The sequence below is a fragment of the Brachyistius frenatus genome, unplaced genomic scaffold, assembly GCF_029030835.1.
Source record: "Brachyistius frenatus isolate BFR_SWC_R1_liver_20210118 unplaced genomic scaffold, ASM2903083v1 Contig_149, whole genome shotgun sequence".
Classification (NCBI taxonomy): Eukaryota; Metazoa; Chordata; class Actinopteri; family Embiotocidae; genus Brachyistius; species Brachyistius frenatus.
The window spans coordinates 306,417-325,657 of NW_027210748.1; the positions used below are offsets into that span (position 1 = coordinate 306,417).

At 40.0% G+C, this 19,241-nt stretch overlaps 2 protein-coding genes across 7 annotated transcripts in view; one reads left to right on the forward strand and one right to left on the reverse strand.

Moving 5' to 3' along the window:
- The window catches only part of tpra (translocated promoter region a, nuclear basket protein), a 32,869-nt gene extending 29,266 nt beyond the window's left edge, over nt 1–3,603 (forward strand). For all 6 annotated transcript variants that reach the window (XM_069715827.1, XM_069715828.1, XM_069715831.1 and 3 more), the window contains 6 exons: nt 532–644; nt 762–860; nt 983–1,124; nt 1,896–1,993; nt 2,901–3,011; nt 3,243–3,603. In XM_069715827.1, coding sequence (XP_069571928.1) covers nt 532–644; nt 762–860; nt 983–1,124; nt 1,896–1,993; nt 2,901–3,011; nt 3,243–3,298 — 619 coding nt within the window. In that variant the 3' untranslated portion in view covers nt 3,299–3,603. The remainder of the gene's footprint in view (nt 1–531; nt 645–761; nt 861–982; nt 1,125–1,895; nt 1,994–2,900; nt 3,012–3,242) is intronic.
- Nucleotides 3,604–3,694: 91 nt separating this feature from the next.
- On the reverse strand, nt 3,695–11,510 carry prg4a (proteoglycan 4a). Its single transcript, XM_069715857.1, has 9 exons — nt 11,456–11,510; nt 8,965–9,183; nt 8,679–8,780; nt 8,506–8,592; nt 8,013–8,152; nt 6,640–6,799; nt 5,446–5,544; nt 5,099–5,227; nt 3,695–4,090 (listed from the first exon to the last, which is right to left on the reverse strand). Exons 1-9 carry the CDS (start codon nt 11,508–11,510, stop codon nt 3,900–3,902), a joined length of 1,182 nt encoding a protein of 393 aa, XP_069571958.1. The 3' UTR covers nt 3,695–3,899.
- Between the last annotated feature and the right edge of the window lie 7,731 nt (nt 11,511–19,241).

Genomic DNA, 19,241 nt, shown 5'->3' on the forward strand with positions numbered 1-19,241 from the left:
TTTTTGTATGAATTTGGAATAAATGCTAAAAAGTAGTTTTATTCAAAGAAGAAAACTGATGTCTCCTGGATTTTATGTCTCTGTATCTGCAAATTCCAGGAAAGACAAACTGTTCATCCATTGCAGAATTAGAGGTGTCCTTGCTGCAGTTGACAGTTTCAGGGTCTCAGACATGTTTCTGCTTACAGAATGTCAAATGAAAATGTGGCCAAACTCTCAGTCACCATTTAACTAGAGTGGGTTTGTAATGCATGTCATGTTTGGAAAATACATTTTTCATTGTGAAGGCAGAGACAGGTGAGACAGCTAAAAGAATATGTACTTTGACATCATAGATGGACAGAGTGTCTTTTAATGAGATGATGAAGTGCAGCAGTGATACAGCTTCAGCACAAACCTTTAAAACCAGCACAGTGGCAACATGCAGCAGAAAGCAGCTCCTCTTCCTGCAGACTTTTGATGTAGAGGCCTTTTATCAATGCTCCACCGGGACCTCAGTGTGACTCTGTCATGTCTCTCTGATGTCCTCAGCTCTCCTCAGGTAGCAGGTCTGTCCACCAGGTTCAGGTTTGGACCTCCAGAAGACCTGCTGCCTCAGACATCAGCCTCACACTCTGACCTGGGACAGCTGGCCTCTCAAGGAGGTACCCCCCCCCCCCACCCCACCCCACACACACACACAGGAAGACACACTTAATTTCAAACAATTCTGTAGATGTTTGTAATGAGATTCCAACATTTTACCACATCTGTGTTTGCAGGTCTGGGGATGTACGAGTCTCCTCTGTTCCTGGCTGCTCATGATGAAGATGGAGGAGGAAGGAGTGTTCCCACCACACCTTTACAAGTAGCAGCACCAGGTAAAACAAACACATATACACACACGCACGCACTTACACACAAACACACACATACGCACGCACTGTACAGCAGAAATCCTCAGAGCCGTTAGATGCTGTATGATCCTCGCTGTCTCTGTCAGTGACGGTCTTCACAGAGTCCCTGCCCTCAGACAGCGGAGACAACATGGCCTCCCAGTCGGTTCCTATGGTAACTGCCTCCACTGGGATAACTGCTGCTGCAGATGATGGAGACGAGGTTTTCATGGAGCACGAAGGAGAGGGGTGAGCAGCTCAGTCAAGGCTGAGTTTTATTTCTATATCAGTTTTTAATGTTAAGCGAAGCAGCATTAAAGGAGCAAATTCATTTTCTTTGAACAGTCTGAGCAAAGAAGGACTTGAAATAAGACATGGAAATAAAATAGAAGAAATACAGACAAACTGTATATATTTATACATTGATTTATATCATGCTAAGAAAACAAAGAATATAAATAGATATCCGCCACCTGGGGAGCTGCGCAGCTTCTGGCCGGCTGGCTAACTACAGGAGACAAAGGCAGATAAACTACATTTATAACATTTATCATTTGGAGGCGTGAGGAAGCAGGAATACCAACACAAGACACTCGGAGCAAGACGGAGCAGAAAAGGGAGAGAGGGAAGCTAACTGAAGAAACATAACTAGCTGATCTGAATGGTTTATAAACAACTGTGAGATTAATGTGAAAATGGCTAAAAGAAGAAGAAGAGCTCCATTAGTGCTCATGCAGAACTAGTGTAAGTTTAAATGCACAGCAGGTGGAGAATATGATGAAATGAACTGGGTTGAGATTCAGTTAAAGCTGGAATTTTGTTCCACATAGCCCTGATTCTTCTCTGCCAGCTGGTCGAGTCCGGCTTTGTATGTCGGATGGAGTAGATCACACCAAATCACATTTGATGGGATAAATTTAGATAACTTCCCCTAAACAATTAACAAAGCGGTGCAGGATTAGAAAAGAAAGTTGTTTTATTTGAATGGAGCCTCCTCTAACCGTGAGTTTATGTTTCCAGACCCGGTATTGAATCATCTTTGGAGAGCCAGGCAGACATGGAGTCAACAGGACAAGAAACTGATGATGCATCCCTGCCGTCTACCAGCCAAGTCCCCGGTGATTACAGTTGTTTTGAATTGCTAAAACACTAAACACCATTCTCTAAACACTCAGTAGCCTGAACCCATTCATTCAATCACACACTCTCTTTTGAGATGAAACTGTTTTGAGGCAAAAGTTCTGTTTTGGAAGAAGATTTGGAGGTTTTGTGAATGTAGGTTGAATATTGGGTTTTGTGCTCAAAGTTTTGAGAAAAGTGTGGAAGGTTTCAAGAAATGTGTCTTGGTGATTGTGAAAAACTGGAAATCTGTTAAACCAACTCTAATTTTCAACCTCAGCATTCTTCTGTGCATACAGACCATCTGTGGAACATTTTATTCCAACATCTTTGTGTGTCTTTTGTCATCCTCCCTCATTCACAAGTAGATATTTAGTTTAACTCCTTTGCACACGTGCTCTTTAATCTCAACAGTTTATATATTTGTTGTCAGTCCAAACTTTCGGTTTTAGTTTTCAGATACTTGAGATGTGTAATGAAAAATAAATTCACTCTTTTCACACTGTGCTCGATGCAGCTGCCAGAAAAATCCAGTTACTAACTATCAACAACTGTTTTCAGTAGACCACAAAGTTTGGAGGATATAAATGTGCACACCTCTCATATTGTGTGTTGTTTCAGTCTGTTTAGATGAAGACTGATTGCAGGTACCGGTACAACTGCATGTAGAGATGTCCAAAGCTGATCTCTAGAGATTCCTAATGTAATGAGGGGAATCCTTTTAGGTTCTTACAGGAGACTTCCACACTGAGAAGTCAGCCCATTTTTGATTTACACCAAGAATCTCTGCTCCAAATCACCATCAGACTTGTTTTATGGTTCTAATCTAAAAGTATTTTTCTGTATTCAGACAGTTTGTCTCATTAAAAGTGTAATATTGACACTTTTCTCTGGTTTTATTCCCAGACACGAGCAGTGTTCCTCAGCGGCGCATCGGTCAGCCTCTGATGGGCAGCCTGCCGGGCAGAGGAGCCAGAGGGGGGAGGGGGGATGCCCGGACCTTACTCAGCCACAGAGGTAAGAAACTTAGTGTTTAGAGGACAGGACTAAACATCGGGGGTGTCTTTACTGATAAGGTAGTGTACACTTAGAGAGAAGACTTCAGTCACTCAGTAATGATGAAGCAGTTTATTAAGGTGCAGTAAGCAGACAACAGCTTTACACGATGGGAACAGGGATGATGTGAAATCAAATTGATAACCACAGTCATTCTAATCTGCCTTCTCCTCGCGTCTCTGTATTTTTCAGGAACTTTCACTCGAGGAGGAAGGGGAGGAGCCTTAGGCCGGGGGGGCATCGCCTAGTGATGATGTCACCAGTAGTAGCTCAGTCATCTTATCCGAGAAAGATGTAAAAAGACAACGCGTAGATCTTAAATTCTGTGTTATCTATAAATCTTAGGTTCAGTCTAAATCAATAATCCCACTATTTCAGGAGAGATATGACAGTGATGAGTGTGAGAGAGTTCCTCTCTGAGATGTGAACGGTCAGTGAGTTTTCAGTTGTTTTGTCATTTTTCAATCACATGTATTCATAAGAGGAGTCCTACTTTTGTATGTTTCTGGGCTGTTAATACGTGTGTTTTATTAATAAAGAGGGGTAATGAGGAGCAGCGATGTCGTGATGTTTTATAATAATGACGTGAGGGACAGTGCGGCTGTTTATTAGTTTATCTCTTTAGGATCTGCATCATCAGATCTGTTTCATCTGCACAGAAGTGTTCATTTCTACCACTCTGCAAATCTGCTGTTTGAAAAAAAAAAAAAAAGATTCTGATATGAATATATGATGAAAAAAACAGTAATTTGCTCCTTTTTGCTCAGAAGACACATTTATAAAGTATGTTTTTTTGTGTTGAAGCAGAAAGCAGCATTACAGTGCCTCCGTCTCCTCCTCTGGATGTTTCTAGGGACAGCGCAGCCACACTCTGATGGAGTTCGCTGGGTGGGGGGGGGGCAGGTTCTGAGCAGCCATGTTGGCCGGGTTGGTTTCCACGGCAGCTGGGTTGAGGATGGGAAGGGGGGCGAAGACTGCAGATGGCTCTGGTTCTGCCAGCTCCGGCAGCTCGCTGGAAATCTGGATGCTGAAGAAAAGAGCTGCAGAGACGATGGAGAGAAAATGATTTTGAACTTCTTTACCACTACTGACGAAAAGATACAGCAGGTCAGCCTGGGACTGTAAAAACCTCTGAGAGGCTGAAATCTAATACACAGTCAGCAAAATTACCAAATTACACTGTAGTCAGCAGGACAAGCAGTAAACACAACATCAACATTTATGAGGTTTTCTGATCTTCAGTCTTTGCTGTGATTATAGTCTGCAAACTGTTCACATGAAGGTCTGTTCAGACACTCCTGGAGGACGGATCGACCAGCAACATCGAAGTGGTTCTAACAACTTCAGAGCACAACATACTAAAGTCTCCAGCTGTTTCCGTCCCGTGGCCCTGCCCCTCACTCAGAGCGCCCTCTACTGGGTAGTGGCCCTTCAGAGCACAGCTAGATGACTAGGGCTTAAAATCTTAAAGTAAGCAAATGGGATACCAGTTGTTGCATCAACAGTAGCCGCAATTCACTCGAGTTAATTATTAATAGGTTTGTAAATCTCAGAAATTTGATTATTACATTTATGGAAATGTATAGTATGAGGACAAAATCATGTATCCGGCCTAAATAGGGTGGCCAATGCTGATTGGTTAAAGGCTGTTCCAACAGTTTCATAAACTACGTGAGTCTGTGCCCAACAGGACGCAACCGCTGGACCTCAGTGGACCGGCGCCGTTACAGAGACTCATATATTCACACTGCGTTTGTGTCCTGAGAATACCAGGCTAGGCTGAAGGAGTTGCAACTCCATCTGCTTAAGCTTTACGTCTCTTTATCTAAAAAATAGTAGTTTAATCGACAGACGGTCAACCGGAACACATCGTTTAGTTCAGTCTGTTAATCGAACTTTCAGCCTTGATTCCGTTTCCCTCCATCGTAGCAATCCGCAGACAGAAGGGAACCAACAGGGAGGTAAAGGTAACTTTGGTAATATGGAAGCCTATCTTGTATATCATAACTGAATCCCACAGCCTTCATCCTAACGATGATGTCTCTTACGTCCGGAGAAGACGAAGTGCTGGTATGTGTTGCTGCCCTGAGGACCGGCCGTGGACAGAGCAGAGGTGACGGGCGTGGGGAATCCTTTCATCGACACTTTGATGTTGATCTCTGCGCTCAGAAGAGCTTCTGGATAAGAGAAACACAAACAGCATCCAAAGTTCATTTAAAGTCCAGTGATGGTTATTTGACTGATTTACACCTCTGAACTTAAAGGTTAGTTCCACATGTATATCTGTAAGCTCATAACAGGTTGATGAGTGGTGAGGCTGCAGCAGTGGGTTTCACTGGTTCCTTTTAAAGGAGCAGCCCAACGTTTTGGGAGAAATGCTTCATTGTCCACTGACCAGCCAGGGGAGCGAGGCGTCCCTTCAAAGAGCTCCTGGGCTTCTTGCTGCAGGAAGGAGTGCCGCCGGGTGGGAAGGTGAACCTCTGCATGATGTCTCCTAGACAAACGGGACAGCTGCCATTAGTCAAATCAGTTAACTCAAAGACTGAGAGCTCTTTCTCTTCATTTATCTTCAGACTAATAAAAGAAGTCAAGATGTTGGTGCAGCCCCGATGTTTTTTTTTTAGACAAACAGATCTATTTGGTTTCTGTATTATTTAAAAAAAAAAAAGTATAATCTGAACATTCAGTTTGTTGACATCTTGTTTTTAAGCCTTTGTGGCAGAATAATATTGTTATCAACTTGCCATGTTATCCAACTTGTATTTCTAGCATGATTTTTTTCTGAACCATAATATAAGTTAGAAACATTATCAGATGAAGCTACATTTATAAATGGGACTTATTGTCACATCTGGGAAAAATGCTGAGCTCATAAATCTAATGAGCTGGATTGAGGCTGGTCTGAACAACAGCATTCTCACTAACTGGTGCGAGTCCAACTTGCATATTGCTGTCATGTTTTGTCTTGTGTTTAATTTTATGCATTTGATTTATTTTCTGTCTTTAAATCTGTGTTTATGCGAAACGCCATGTAATTGTTTTGTTGTGAAGCACTTTGAGATACATTTCTTGTATGAAAGATGCTATACAAATAAAGATTATTATTATTATTATTGTCATATAAACTAGGCAATGAATTTAGCTGAATTTACAGTGAGAATTCACATATGTGAAACTGTGGGCGGGACAATAAGCCACATAGGCCTATGGTCATATACCAGTCTCTATAGAGGGGCATTATAATCAAATAATCAATTGATATTAGTTTTAATAAAGACCCTAACGCTGGACGTGGGTGTGACCAGCTGCAGCCTGCAGTGGTCGGCAGGTGGATTAAAAAAACAAATAACAGAACAGCCGGAACAGTCTGGTGAGTTCAAATTAATAAATCTACTTCAATGCAGCCTTTAAAACACTTGTGCCATATCACGATATTACAATATCCAATAAAACAATATCTAGTCTCATAACACTGACATTTTAATATTAATATATTACCCAGCCTTACTCTGCTCCAGTATGCTCACAAAACTCTAACACATATTCTTAAGTAGTAGTCAGTTCATCTGTGTCTGTGTGCTTTCCTCACCGTTCTTAAAGAAGAACACCGTCTCCAGTCTGTCCCTGGTGGCGGGCACGGCCAGCGCAGCGCTGACGCTACCCGTCAGCCCCGGAAACTCAGAGGCCAGAGGTCTGGGGTAGCCCGGCTCCATCACCATGTTCCCATCCAGACGCCAGTACTGGTCTCCCTGCAGACAGAGGGGACGACTACTTACTACACACACCTTCATCGGCACACGGTGAGTTTACTGACGTGATCATATGTTGTGATTTCCCTTCGTTGTATTAGGTTAGGTTAGGTTAGGTAGTTACTTTATTAATCCCCGAGGGGACATTTTTTCGCTACAGCAGCATACAGAAGCAATAAGATAATAATAGAACAATAGAAAAGCAATAAAATAGCAGTAAAAAAGATAAAATATAAAATGCACAGTATATACAGTACAGTATATATTTATATATATTATATACAAACAACCAAGAAACACAGTCAACAGTGTTATTGTTATGTGATGGATTTTGCCATAACTGTAGCACCATACGGTATAAACACACAGTTTACAGTTCACTCAAACATTAGATAGACCTCCTCTTCTGATGGAAGCTGTACAGCAAACAGAGATCAAAACTCTGAAGATGACTTCAAAAAGTGTCTGTACATGGGGCACTTTAGGTTCAGCTGAAGAACCAACATTGATGAATCTCCTTAAACATGAAAAGTAGTTTCCGTATTTAATTTGATGATGAATCCAAAATGGACCCTTTAATACAAAAAATGTTTTGATTGTCAACGCTACAGTAAATAGAACAGAAGAGTTTTTACCAAAAATCATTGTGGGTCCAAAACAATGCCAATAGATTCCCCGTCCCCAGATGGACTTGTGATAATTTTATGTTTTAAACAAAAGAAATTCGTACACTTTAATATGTGCATGCTGTTATTTTGCAAATCTGTGAAGTTTTTGAAAAAGAAACGAAACAAGAAAACAAATCTCCAACAACTGGACTATTCTGGACCCTGTTGTTGCGATGGCAGTAATACTGGTAATAGGAAAAGTAGTCCCTAATTTAGTTTCATTTAGTACAGACATTTTTTCTTGTTAACAGCAGCAATAGTAGTTATATTATTAATGGTGGTATTGGTAGTGTTGATATTTTTAGCAATGGTTTTGGCCGGGTTGAGGGTTAAGACATTTTGCAGACAAGTAAGCAGACTGAATGACAATAGTAGCAGAAGAAACACAATCAGAGGTTGTAGTTGGAGAACCACCACAGTTTATAGTATATATATATATATGTGTGTGTGTGTGTGTATACTTTATATATACACACACACATATATATATATATATATATATATATATATATATATATATATATATATATACATACAGTTTATACCTTGATGATGTAGGTGTTTCCGTGGCAGTTGCCACGTGTGAAGACGGTATCGATGGGAGAGGAGACACCCAGAGTCTCTGTGATGCTCTGTGGATGTCCCACGGAGCGACTGACGGGGTCAACTGACCAAAATACCTCACCTGCACCGTACACACACACATACACAGATTATACACCATACGTCATCACACTCACTCACTCTGCAGCCCCTGAGCATTTGCCAGTTTTGTTATCATTAAATTATCATACACCACTTATTAGAAGATCATACAGAGACAAAGTGCGTAAAAAATGTTATATACAGTCTTTAGTATAAACATAATTTTACTGTGTTGTGCTAACATGCTACATTCATCTACATGAGATCACTTTGACATGACAGCAACTAAACTACACAGCATAAATCACAGAAAGGACCTGTTTGAGAACCACTTTTATCCAGCAGAGCTAAAGAATCTATTGGTTGTATTAATATGATAATCACAGCACTGACCTTTAAATATGAGAATAGTCCCGTTGGTGAGAGCGGTCAGTCCATTGATGGTAGAATCACTGCACAGGTCGACGTCAGCAAAGATTCCTGTAGGCACATTTACTTTAGTTTGGATTATTGGAAATTAAAAAATTCATCAAACACAGTCACATCCACAGGACCACCTGTCCCACCTGCTGCTGGTCCGACAGGTCCTCCTTCCACCACAGAGAGCCCCAAGCCCTGCGCTACATCCTGCAGGGTGCTGGGTCTGGAACCCGCCGGACCACCGACACCTGTGAACCAACAGCAGCACACTACTTTTTACTCCAGGAAGCAATGAGGTGTTTCTCTTTAAATAAAACCTGCAACTGTTGCAAAACAGCCAAAGTTAATCTAATTTTCCCCAAAACATTTATTGCACAAGTGTTACAATTATAATATTCAAACAGAAGCAGAAATAATCTGTGTAGAATTGACCTAGGTTTGGTCCTGATGGAGCGACGCCCACAGGTGACAGCACCAGATGGACATTCACGTTACCACCAACAGCTCCAGCAGTGGAGGGGCCGACAGGAGCAGCGCTGCCCGGAGAAGGAGCACTCTGTCTGGGCAGAGATGAACCAGCTGCTGGGTAGTATGGAGTCCTACTGTTAGAGGATGGGATGGGCATCAGGCCAGCAGGCATGTTACTGCCACCTACAGGAGAGAGGAAGAGGAATAAAAACACCTTCCGTTCATGAGCTCAAAAGGTTTTATGTTGTTACACAAACAATATAATGTTTGAGTAAAAGAAAATCTAAAAGAAGGAAAAAAGGAAATGGTCCAAACCATGGTGTAGGTGATTGGTTGGTAGAGCAGGAGGGGTGGAGCCAGAAGAGCCTGCAGTCAGTGGGTTGCGGAGGGCTAATACAATAATATAATAACACTGATCATTATAATACACTATAAACAGACTGACACACACAGAGTTATACTGTACATTTTGTATTTGAATTGACATTTCACAACTACAGTATGTGTTAAATATAAATACAGTATTAGAAGTAGACTACATTTACCTGAGTACCATTCCTCGCTATCACTGTTGGACTTTTTCCGGCTTTTCTTTGAATTCCGTTTTCCTGATAAGGAGGAGGAGCAGGAAGAGGAGAGCAGGAGGAGGAGGAGGAGCATGAAGAGGAGGAGGAGGATAAAGTAATGCAGAAAAGAGGAAGATTAGATATTAGCAACACAAAAATGCTTAGACAGGCAGAATTGAACCAACAGTTCAGAAGTAACTGATATACACTGCTCCAAAAAATAAAGGGAACACTTAAACACCTCAATGTAACTCCAGTCAATCCCACTTCTGTAAAATCAAGCTGTCCAGTTCGGATCAACACTGATTGTGAATCAGTTTCACCTGCTGTTGTACAAATGGAACAAACAGGTGGAAATGAGGCAATTATCAAGACAACCCTATAAAGGAACGGTTCTGCAGGTGGTGACCACAGACCGTTTCTCTGTCCTCGTCCGTTCTGGATGATCGTTGGTCCCTTTTGCATTTTGCCAGTGTCCTCACCACTAGAGGGAGCATGAGGTGTCTCCAGCCCACAGAAGTTGTTCAGGTAGTGCAGCTCATCCAGGATGGCACATCAATGCACGCTGTGGCAAGAAGGTTTGCTGTGTCTGTCAGCACAGTGTCAAGAGCACGGAGGAGATACCGGGAGACAGGCCGGTCCACCAGGAGACGTGGAGGGGGCCGTAGGAGGACAACAACCCAGCAGCAAGACCACTATCTGCTCCTTTTTGCAAGGAGGAACAGGAGGAGCGCTGCCAGAGCCCTACAAAATGACCTCCAGCAGGCCACTAATGTGCATGTTTATGCTCAAACTGTCAGAAACAGACTCCATGAGGACGGTACGAGGGCCCGACGTCCACAAGTGGGGTCTGTGCTTACAGCCCGACACCGTGCGGGGAGACCGGACTTTACCGGAGAACACCGAGATCGGCAGCTTCTCCGTCAGCGCCCTGTGCTCTTCACAGATGAGAGCAGGTTCCCACTGAGCACATGTGACAGACGTGACGGAGTCTGGAGACGCCGTGGAGAACGTTCTGCTGCCTGCAACATCCTCCAGTGTGACCGGTTCAGCGGCGGGTCAGCGACGGTCTGGGGAGGCGTTTCTTCGGAGGGCAGCGCAGCCCTCCGTGTGCTAGCCAGAGGTAACCTGACTGCCATTAGGTCCTGGGATGAGATCCTCAGACCCGTTGAAGACCATCTGCTGGTGCAGCGGGTCCTGGGTTCTTCTGATGCAGGACAATGCTCGGCCTCATGTGGCTGGAGTGTGTCAGCAGTTCCTGCACGATGAAGGCATCGATGCTACGGACCGGCCCGCCCGTCTCCCAGACCTGAATCCAATCCAGCACATCTGGGACATCGTGTCTCGTTCCATCGCACCACAGACTGTCCAGGAGTGGACTGATACTTTGATCCAGGTCTGGGAGGAGATCCCTCAGGAGAACATCCGTGGTCTCATCAGGAGCATGCCCAGGTGTTGTAGGGAGTGATACAGGCACGTGGAGGACACACACACTACTGAGACTCATTTGGACTTGTCTTCAGGAATCTCCACAGAAGTTGGATCAGCCTGTGATCTGATTTGTCCACTTTTATTTTGAGTATGATTCTGAATCCAGACCTCCATGGATAATGATTTTGATTTCCATTGATCATTCTTCTGTTATTTTGTTCTCAACACATTCCACTATGTAATGAATAAAGGTTTTCAACTGGAATATTTCATTCATTGAGATCTAGGATGTGTTGTTTAAGTGTTCCCTTTATTTTTTTTGAGCAGTGTATTTTAATGATAGCAGTGACAACGATTACAGTGGGCTACTTGGGCTTCAAAGTTAGTTAACAATGGCTGCTGACCTGAAGCTGGGGCCCTGAGAAACTGGAGGCTGCCTTGTTGTGAGACTGACATACCGACGTCTGTGGACAGAGAGACAGTGTTGTACAGGTGTGCAATCATCTGATTCATGGTTAAAGAAAGCAAACTCAGTCAGCTGTTCAAATCTCAGTCAGTAAAACTTTACAGATAACATTTGTCCTTTAAGTCCTACGAGTTCAGGTGTGTAGTTCAGGTACAGTGTGATATTGTGTTTTTGTGGTCTTGGTTGTTGGCCCTTACCGCAGTGACGCTGGTAGTCATGACAACAGGTGTTGTATCGGATGCACATTGGATCACACTCACACGACTGACCTCGCCTGAAAGTCTCACCACAGCGTCCCTGACAGGACCGAGCTGTCAACAACAGACCAAAAGGACATCATCCCACATCAGAGCATGTAGCTTTCAACTGGTCTGAACTTTAAAGAGGCATCTGTTCATTCTGTCCACCAGGGGTCAGAAGAGATCATAAACAAGCTCACAGACACAACTCGGGCAAATTATGGCTCAAAAAGTGCTTTTTGTCTCCTGACAAAATGATGTCTTCTCAGCAGCTTAATGTTCTATAATGTTTACTGGATAATTGCTAATCAATAGAGGCTCAAAAGTTTCATAGAAACCAAAACAAGCAGCTACAAAGAGTCTAAAAAGGACCACAGAAACTGGCACAAAGAGGGTCTACAGTTGTAAAACGTTTCAAAGAGGCAAAAAGTTTAAAAGACATTAAAAAAATGTTCAGAGAAAAACAAAAGGAGGGTAACACGTTTAAAAAGACAAAATAACAAACCTATCAACAGAAATGGAAAAAACAAACTGAATAGAAGATTAAAAAAATATGAGAAATAATAAAAAGGGTTTTAAAGGTTTCATATACATAGAAATTACAAGCTAAAGGTTTAAGATCTTTAAAAGAACCAACCTATATAAAAAGGTGTAAAACAGATTTATAAATTGTAGAACTGGATGAGTGTGTGGGTCTGTCAGGGTAAGAATGACTAATCAGATTAATGTATATTTATATTCCCCACATTCAATCTAACAGGATTCAGTCATGGATTTATGGCTTGCAGGTCTAATAACTTTTGTATTTCTTATTTTTCTTTGTTGTCTTCTATTACTGCTGCCATGTATGAATGTATCCACTGGAAGCAATAGAAAGATATTTTGTATAAGTGTGAGGATATACTGCATATTTAATTAATGATGGCTGAATTACATACAGCTGCTTCAGTTTTAGGATGTTATTCGTAATGTGTATGAAAATATTTTGTCCCTATTTTGGAAGCAAAAAAAGCAAATACCTCAAATATCTCACACTGAAATCAAATTTCAAGTTTTTAAGTAAAAACATGTGAACTGAGAATAAAATGATTTGGATTGCAAACCAATTCTAACTCACAGTTTTTGTTTAAAAAAAGACACAAAGATTCCTGTTCTTTATCTTGTATGTTTCTTACCTGTGATGCAAGTAGCCCCGAAATCCTGGCAGCATTCATTGTGTTGCAGGCAGCTGAAGTCACAGCTACACTGTTGACCTCTGGTGAAAACTTCTCCACAGCGGCCCGAGCAGCTGCCTGAGGACAGAAGATGAGTGGCTTCAGTAAACCTTTAATATGAATTCATTGGACTGTAAGACAACCCAGGTTATTATGGGTGCAATGGTAAGAATGACATGTTACCATAACTGCATTTGTGGATGGTAACAGCTGATATTTGACATTGTAATGTATTATATGGGCAGTTTGAGGCACCTTTAGGCAGCTTAGATGCTATCACACATTATAAGATATCAAAGAGACATTAAAAGAATCCGAATTTAATTGCAAGATATTGTAATCGTAAGACATGTCAAGGTATGATGTGCATAATTATACATGACATGACATCGTAGCTGCATTAGTAGGTGCATTATCAGATACAAAAAGGCATCATATTTGAGCATCATAAGCCATAATAGATGCATCATCAGACGTTGCGAGGGATCGTAGGTACATCACAGCATAAAAATGGCAAAGGTCCGTTCTGTGGATTTGGAGGGTGAAATAAAAAGGCATACCTGGTCCAGCAGCAGCAGAGGTCACAACAAGGCCAAGCAAAAGAAGCCCCAATGATGTTCCCATCCTCATCATCATCATCATCGCTGTCCGAGATTCAGTGGAAACAGAGTCTGATCTGATCAATACTACTGAAACAGAGAGTTAGAGAGAGAGAGCTGCACCAACACAATGCCAGAAAAACAGAGAACCGGTAGTTACCTGCTCAGCGAGTTACCTCTCCTCTTCTGCTCTTAAACTGTCCCTCCGTCCTTCTTATATATGAGACAAAGGCACTGAGCCAGGAAACTTTTAATTAGCATCTCACACACACACACATTACACCCACAGGCTAATAAAAAACTGCCAAGATGCATTTAAACTTCCTACACTGCCAGTAAACTGACTCCTACACACGGTAACGGACTTTAGGTGGAAAGTAACTAATTACAAATGACTTTACTTATTTTATTGTATTTATGTGCCAACACAACAGATCTGTGATGTATGTCACATGATCAATAACAAGGAATCATGAATTGGAAACCAATTTTAGGTGAATTCATCACTAGAATTACAACACTTATACACAGTATTCCAGCATTGTTGGTCTGTGCTGGTGTCTGAATCCACTCCGACCTGTTACCCTTCACACACATTTTCCATCCAAGCCAACTGCAGGAATGAGGTGCAAGAGCCAAAACTGATGTCATGTGGTTTTGACCATTTCTGTGGTGGACTTTCAATTGTTGTGCTCAGACTGTCTTAAAACGTGTCCGCATGTGGGTGACTTTCACAAGGAGGAGATGAGGGAAACCCCAAAGAGAGTCGAGTCCAACGCCATGTCGGTAAATGACCAATGCAAACTTTTTATATTATGTTTTGGGAAAAGGTCCGTACTACGGAGGCCCAGAGTGGCCCTAGAGAGGAAAACATCTAATCGTGGATACAAGATATTATTTTGTGCGCACAAAATATTAAATCCAGGCCACAAGATACTAAATCGAGGCCACGATTTACTATCTCATGAAGTTCATTGCACCTCCTTCAACTGTCATCTGACCAACTATAAAGTCGATAACATCCTCAAAGTTAACATATTACCAACGATATAATCCACAAACTCTCAATATCATCGTTATTGACTGTTACTAACAATAATCCTTTGCAGCTCTTGAATTACCGCCATCCTGTTGTACTGTGCTGTCTCTATATAAACGTATCTCGTGCCACAAATGATTTATTACGTGCAACAAATTAATTAAAACGTGGGAACTAAATGCTATTTATTGCGCACGATTTTGTATTTCAGGTGCACAATTAAAAATGTTTTTCTCTCTACGGCCACTCGGACTCCGTACCTTCTCTTTATATTTGGTATCAATACTTCAACTGATCCTATCCATCTATCTATCCATCTATCTATTGATCTATCGCTTCTTCCACTTCTACCTCTGACACTGTTGGAGCTGCATTTTGAAACAAACCCTTGACTTAAAGGTCATTTCACTCAGCCACCCCTGCTGCTCTCTGATTGGTCGGCTGAGCGAACCGTTATGTGAACAGGGTTTCCAGACTGTAAACACAGGGACAGTCGAAGCTATGAGTGGGCTGGATGTTTTGTATCAACAAGATGTCTTAATGCTCATTTCAAAATATGAAATCTCATCAAAGCATAATTTTAATGCAACAAGTTTTTCATCTTTAATAACTATATACGCAGTATATGCCCTCCCATCCAACACGAGACGTAGGAGCAGTTGGAGATGAACTGCTAAAAATGATTGTTGATAAGTGCTATGATGGTTCAGTTAGGCTTAGATACAAAAACAATGTTAAAGTTGAAAGAAAGATGATGTTTTTGTTAAAGTAAGTACTTTATGAAGGCATGCGGGTTCACTAACAATTAAACTTTATGCAGGTGAGTCAAAATGGCTGCTGTGATAAAGGTCTGTTGTTGAGGCCAACGGTTCCTATTTATCTGATCCAATAAATCACTGATGTCACCATTTAATCACCACAGAAAGGGCAAATAACAGCAACATAAGGCTGCTGGTTTAAAATCAAAGAATACAACAACAGACCAGATGGATAGATACGGAGGTGTTAATACTAATTTAAAATATTAATAGTAATTTTAATTAATATTGAGTTCATTTGGGTGAATTGACCCTTTATTAAACAGCCCAACAGTAGAGATGCTGCAGTGTATTTTACTCTCTTCAAACTCCTTCAAGACTTCAAACTCCACCAATCAAAGGATGAGATATTCACATAAAATGCAGATTTAATAAAAACAGACGCTTGACAGAGAGAATTTAAAAAGTGTGAAAAGTTTAACATCTGTTTCACAGTAGATTGTTGAGGTCATGTGGTCGAAAGATAAAACAAAGTCAATAAGTTACTGCAGCAGACCAAACCCATCATTAACACACCCACTGTGTTCCCATTCACCTGCTGGGCTGTACTCACTGTGTGTGTGTGTGTGTGTGTGTGTGTGTGTGTGTGTGTGTGTGTGTGTGTGTGTGTGTGTGTGTGTGTGTGTGTGTGTGTGTGTGTGTGTGTGTGTGTGTGTGTGTGTGTGGCATAGTCAACTATGTGTGATGGGCCGCCCTCTAATGAGCTCTCAGGGAGGGGCGTGGTCACAGCGGGGGGATGTGATTGGTCAGACGGTCAGATTAAAGCAGCTTGTAAAACTTTATTAGCACCCCACATTGTGACCATGTACAGACTGTGGGATGCATGCAGGCTGTTCAGAACACCAGAGAACACCACACACACACACACACACACACACACACACACACACACACACACACACACACACACACACACACACACACACACACACACACACACACACACACACACACACACAAAAGTCATATCTGTTGAGAAACAGGAGGCCAGACAGACATCATGAAACATGTACTTAAAGAGCGTCTGGCAAGCGAAACATATCGGAAAGAAAAACAGATTCATTCAACCAGCACATTTAATTGTGACTCCTTTAATATAGAAAGTGAGACATGTTTCTGTGTGTAGCTGCCGTGGGAATCAACATGATGCACACTTTTTAGTTTAGTGTGACTGTGACTCTGATGGGATGCTGTCTGTTCTCATGACCTCATCCTGCTGCTGTCTTCCACTCACTCTCCTCACTTCTTCCTACTTGTTATTTCAGCTTTATAGTGAAAGTCAATTTCATGGTGAATTTTTTTCCTTTTGGTGAAGGATGTTCTCTTGTTGTTTACTCTGTGTTTTTAGTTAATTCTGACCTTTAGAACGAGCTTCATTGGGAGCATATTGTTACATAATTGTTTCATAATACTCACATATTTTGCCAATTTGTATTCATATTTGGGTTGTTTTTTCTAATATGTTTTATTCATATTTAATGATAATGCCATAACAATCTGTAAAACACTTTAACTTATTTTTTTTCTGAAATCTTTGGAGTCACAGAATTTGCACAATTTCTTTTGTCAAAACTTTATTGCCTTTAAAAAGAACACTTCAAAACATCTTTCTGTGAAGCTCCAGCAGGATTTTTTTTGTGTGTGCAAACAATTGAAATGAATTCAGTTCTATTGTATTTCATTTATATAGCGCCAAACCACAACACAAGTGATTTCAGGGTACTAAACATAGTAAAGTCCCTACAACAGAACTTTTTACAAAGGAAACCAACAATTCAACAATGCAAAACCTATTCCAAGATAACGCAAAACATAACAATACAAAAATGGTCCCCAAAAAAATTATCTCCGTGACCTTTAGGAGATTCTGAACCTTCTGTTACATTATTGGGAAAGTAGAAACTTAAGTAGTTACAGAGGTGTGGAAAAGTCTAAGGCCACATCATGTCTGTTATATTTTCAAATTATTTCTACATCATCATTAACACCGTTGCACTGTTTTTAATTTAATTTAATTTAATTTAATTTAATTTAATTTAATTTAATTTAATTTAATTTAATTTAATTTAATTTAATTTAATTTTTGTCTTATTTATTTGCATATACTGTGCATTTTTAAATCTTTTAGATTTATACTTTTACTACCTCTATTTTTATTGTGTAATTTATATTGCTTCTGCCATATCTTCCATGCTGCTGTAACAAACAAAGTTCCCCTTGCGGGATTAATAAAGTCTATATATATATATATATATATATATATCTATCTATCTATCTATCTATCTATCTATCTATCTATCTATCTATCTATCTATCTATCTATCTATCTATCTATCTATCTATCTATCTATCTATCTATCTATCTATCTATCTATCTATCTATCTATCTATCTATCTATCTATCTATCTATCTATCTATCTATCTATCTATCTATCTATCTATCTATCTATCTATCTATCTATCTATCTATCTATCTATCTATCTATCTATCTATCTATCTATCTATCTATCTATCTATCTATCTATCTATCTATCTATCTATCTATCTATCTATCTATCTATCTATCTATCTATCTATCTATCTATCTATCTATCTATCTATCTATCTATCTATCTATCTATCTATCTATCTATCTATCTATCTATCTATCTATCTATCTATCTATCTATCTATCTATCTATCTATCTATCTATCTATCTATCTATCTATCTATCTATCTATCTATCTATCTATCTATCTATCTATCTATCTATCTATCTATCTATCTATCTATCTATCTATCTATCTATCTATCTATCTATCTATCTATCTATCTATCTATCTATCTATCTATCTATCTATCTATCTATCTATCTATCTATCTATCTATCTATCTATCTATCTATCTATCTATCTATCTATCTATCTATCTATCTATCTATCTATCTATCTATCTATCTATCTATCTATCTATCTATCTATCTATCTATCTATCTATCTATCTATCTATCTATCTATCTATCTATCTATCTATCTATCTATCTATCTATCTATCTATCTATCTATCTATCTATCTATCTATCTATCTATCTATCTATCTTTGTAAAGAAGGTTTCATTTTCTCAGGTTGTGTCCCCTCATTTAAAGCAGAATCCAGATGATTTCAACAATTTATCAAACAATTGTTTAAGTAAATCAACTTGCAGTCAATGTTTACCGTGTGGAAACATGCATCTGAAGTAAACGAAAATGGGTGAAGACATATTAACATTTTGTAGTTTGTATTTAGAGACCCCAGTAGGAGAAAGAATAATACTGCAGTGTATCAAAGTGAAGGACAGCGGTGAGAATATTAAAGTTGGACACCTGCAAAGCAAACATTAAAAAAAAAGAAGCAAATTTTCACTTTACAGGAAATAAAGAAGTACAGATTACATTTTATGAAGGATTTTCATGTGAGAACAACAGTACAGTAAATGAACCTGTTTTGTATTCACCATCATGTTACTTATAACTCTCTAAGTATCATAACCTTCTTCTTTCCTTCCTTCCTTCCTTCCTTCCTTCCTTCCTTCCTTCCTTTCTTCTTTCTTTCTTTCTTTCTTTCTTTCTTTCTTTCTTTCTTTCTTTCTTTCTTTCTTTCTTTCTTTCTTTCTTTCTTTCTTTCTTTCTTTCTTTCTTTCTTTCTTTCTTTCTTTCTTTCTTTCTTTCTTTCTTTCTTTCTTTCTTTCTTTCTTTCTTTCTTTCTTTCTTTCTTTCTTTCTTTCTTTCTTTCTTTCTTTTACTTAATTATTATCACACCCATTCATCCATCCTAAGGAAAAAGTATCAAACCCGGAACTAAAGAGTCCTCATCTATGTTTCCGACCGGATAGCCGAACCAAACAC

Excerpts from the sequence above, each read along its gene's own strand:
- prg4a (XM_069715857.1), bottom strand. The coding sequence starts at position 11,510 with ATGAATCAGATGATTGCACACCTGTACAACACTGTCTCTCTGTCCACA. Across the intron at positions 8,153-8,505 it reads GACTATTCTCATATTTAAAG|GTGAGGTATTTTGGTCAGTT; the intron begins GTCAGTGCTGTG and ends TGTACGGTGCAG. Across the intron at positions 6,800-8,012 it reads GAAACACCTACATCATCAAG|GGAGACCAGTACTGGCGTCT; the intron begins GTATAAACTGTA and ends CTCTGTCTGCAG.